The following is a 1,077-nucleotide window of genomic DNA, read 5'->3' on the forward strand; positions in this document are numbered from 1 at the left end:
CCCCCCCTCCCTTCGCTTTTCAACGGATAAAATAATATTCAGACACAAGACACTGACAGACCTCTCCATGTTGAACTAGGAGACAGGACAAGACAAAGACGGTGAAATCTTATCACAACACAAGAGACGTATACAAACAGCCCACTACGCTGAGCTGTCTGTCAATGACCGAAGAAACTGGGCCTAGATTGGGCTTAGGCTTAGGAGTACTGTAGTTATCTTTTGGTAAAGGGAAGAGATCCTTTAACGATAGGCAATAGCAGCACCACTCCCAAATATACTTAAGTAGGAAGGACTTCCGTAACGTGCGACCACCCCATCAAATACAAGAAAGAAGAGGCCTTTAGAACCCTGACCCTACCCCTAGATCTAGATCTACCCCTACCCCTAGCCCTCAATTCTGCTCTGTCTCATAGTGGTCGCTCGTTACGGAAGTCCTCCCCTTAAATAATTGTATTCCGGAGAACTCAAAGAAGTGTATTCAAAATAAATTGGCATAATTTACCTTTCCTTTGGGCATGATTGGGCGGTGATCTTTAAAATCCGGGAATCCGGGATGTGTAGATTTTTACTCCAGAAACCACAGACAGTAATCCAAAAATCATAGACAGTACCAGAAACCACAGACAGTAATCCAGAAAACGAAATTATGTTGAGTGGCGTCCATAGAACAGAACGGGTGAGTGAAACAAAGTGGAGAGTTCACGTGCTCTCCTGGGCCCTGTGTGAGTGGTGGCGTGGACACACACAGGGATGTCTCGTGTCTCAGAGGCCTGGTGGCTTACTGCTATCTACAAACACACACACTGCGACACACTCGCGGACAGAACGTACACACTGACGACACCACCAACACCACCAGCAGCAGCGTCACACGGGCCGCCACATCTCTCTATCTCTGTCTCTCTGTCTCTGTCTCTGTCTCTCTGTCTGTCTGTCTCTCTCTCTCTCTCTCTCTCTCTCTCTCTCTCTCTCTCTGTCTCTCTATCTATCTATCTATCTATCTATCTCCGCCAAGACGTGTGCAAATCTTGAGGCTCTCTCTAACTCTCTTGTCTCTGTCTCTCTCTGTCTGCC

At 47.2% G+C, this 1,077-nt stretch overlaps 1 protein-coding gene across 1 annotated transcript in view; it reads right to left on the reverse strand.

Moving 5' to 3' along the window:
• LOC101864037 overlaps positions 1-790 on the reverse strand; it is a 46,054-nt gene extending 45,264 nt beyond the window's left edge. Inside the window, exon 1 of the mRNA XM_035973345.1 lies at positions 506-790. Within this exon, the coding sequence (XP_035829238.1) occupies positions 506-520 (15 nt within the window). The 5' untranslated portion in view covers positions 521-790. The remainder of the gene's footprint in view (positions 1-505) is intronic.
• Between the last annotated feature and the right edge of the window lie 287 nt (positions 791-1,077).

The sequence above is a fragment of the Aplysia californica genome, unplaced genomic scaffold, assembly GCF_000002075.1.
Source record: "Aplysia californica isolate F4 #8 unplaced genomic scaffold, AplCal3.0 scaffold01155, whole genome shotgun sequence".
NCBI lineage: Eukaryota > Metazoa > Mollusca > Gastropoda > Aplysiida > Aplysiidae > Aplysia > Aplysia californica.